Genomic DNA, 1,520 nt, shown 5'->3' on the forward strand with positions numbered 1-1,520 from the left:
TTATATTACAATACATAATTTTTTTACAGTATAATACTTTGTTTATTTCTCATATTTTTGAGATAAATTAAAATTATTCAATAACTTACCACCCCCACTTCCATGTCCTTCATGCACTCCGGGACCACCTAACTCACCGCCTGATAGATACAATTGATTAATAAATTGGTTGAGTAATTATAATAATTTGATAGTGTTAATGTAAGTGGTTAACACGATTTTCATTGTATTTTTTTCACTAATTCAATATTTCTTATTTTATTCCTAAATCATCTCATCAAAAATCAATCTGAAATTATTTCATTCCCAATTCACTTAAACAATTTGAAGGATTTTATTTTTGACAGTTTGTTAATTATTTGGAAATTGGGTGGTCGGAACCATTTGATTTATCCTCATATTTATAAATTTAACTCATTTTTTTATGAGTTCAGTTAATACTGGGAGGTTTATTCAAACCATAGTACCATATTAACAAAGTCTACTAATTTTATGACAAGAGAACACAAAAAGTAATTTCTGTATTTAAAGAATAATTCTGTATTGTATTAATTTATTTTATAATAAAGTTATCGGTCAAATAAAAAAAAAAAAAAAACATTTTTTTTATTTTTAAGGCAATCCACAGCAAAGGTGATGTCTATCTAGTTATCTACAGGTGACTGACCTATTCTAACCATGGTGGGGGGTTAAGTGTTTCATTTTGTGGGACCACCACTCAATGAAAAAGTCAACGCCCCCAGGCCAGATTCGAACCGGCTCCATCCACAGATTTTAGAACAATAGACCTAGGTCTAACCATCTGAGTTATGGTCGGCCCTTGAATAAAACTTTAAAAAATAATGTTTTTTTATAAAAAAAATATTTGGGCTATAACTGAATTAATGAAATTTACATTGAAGAAAAAAGGATGATCAATTCTTGTTGCACTAAATGAGGTGAGATTGTAACAATAATAAAAAATTATTTCTACCTATAACAAGCACTTAAATTTTTTTCTACTCCTAAATAGAAACCTGACATCTGTACCCACCTTTCTGCACTAAATTCATCCGAATATGTTAGTAAATAAAAAATAAAAAAAAATATTAATTCTTTTAAAATTTTTTGAGGTTAATTTTCCTTCCATTTTTGAATGAATTATTTCTTATTTATTCATGATATTGTACAACGTTTCGGAACCACTGTCCCATATTCATGCACTATAAAAATCTCACCTGCACTATGATGGCTTGTTTGATTATAGTTATAAGATCCTCCATATTGCCCTTCAGCAACATTGAAAACCTAAATCATTTAACAGTGGTTAGTTTAGATGTAAATATTATATTAATAAAAAAAAACTAAATAGGTTTCTAGAAACAGTTAATTTTTTTTATATAACAATATTTTTTAAAATCACTAAAAACTAAATAAATTTAAGTAAGGTACTATAAAAACGTTACATTGAATAAGACAGACTGTTATCTCTAAATCGCAAAAATTATTGTATAAATATTTAGACTAAAGGCTCCTCTACA

The 1,520-nt window shown here is 27.4% G+C and overlaps 1 protein-coding gene across 3 annotated transcripts in view; it reads right to left on the minus strand.

Annotated features, from left to right (window-relative positions):
* Window positions 1-1,520, minus strand: part of LOC112211608 (uncharacterized) — a 16,886-nt gene that overhangs the window by 12,771 nt on the left and 2,595 nt on the right. For 2 of the 3 annotated variants that reach the window (XM_067051216.1, XM_067051210.1), the window contains exons 2-3: window positions 1,218-1,287; window positions 90-140 (exon numbers count right to left, since the gene is read on the minus strand). In XM_067051216.1, coding sequence (XP_066907317.1) covers window positions 90-140; window positions 1,218-1,287 — 121 coding nt within the window. The remainder of the gene's footprint in view (window positions 1-89; window positions 141-1,217; window positions 1,288-1,520) is intronic. The other variant, XM_067051212.1, reaches the window with a different exon arrangement.

Source organism: Halyomorpha halys, unplaced genomic scaffold, assembly GCF_000696795.3.
Source record: "Halyomorpha halys isolate HHAL.00 unplaced genomic scaffold, Hhal_1.1 Scaffold1397.1, whole genome shotgun sequence".
NCBI lineage: Eukaryota > Metazoa > Arthropoda > Insecta > Hemiptera > Pentatomidae > Halyomorpha > Halyomorpha halys.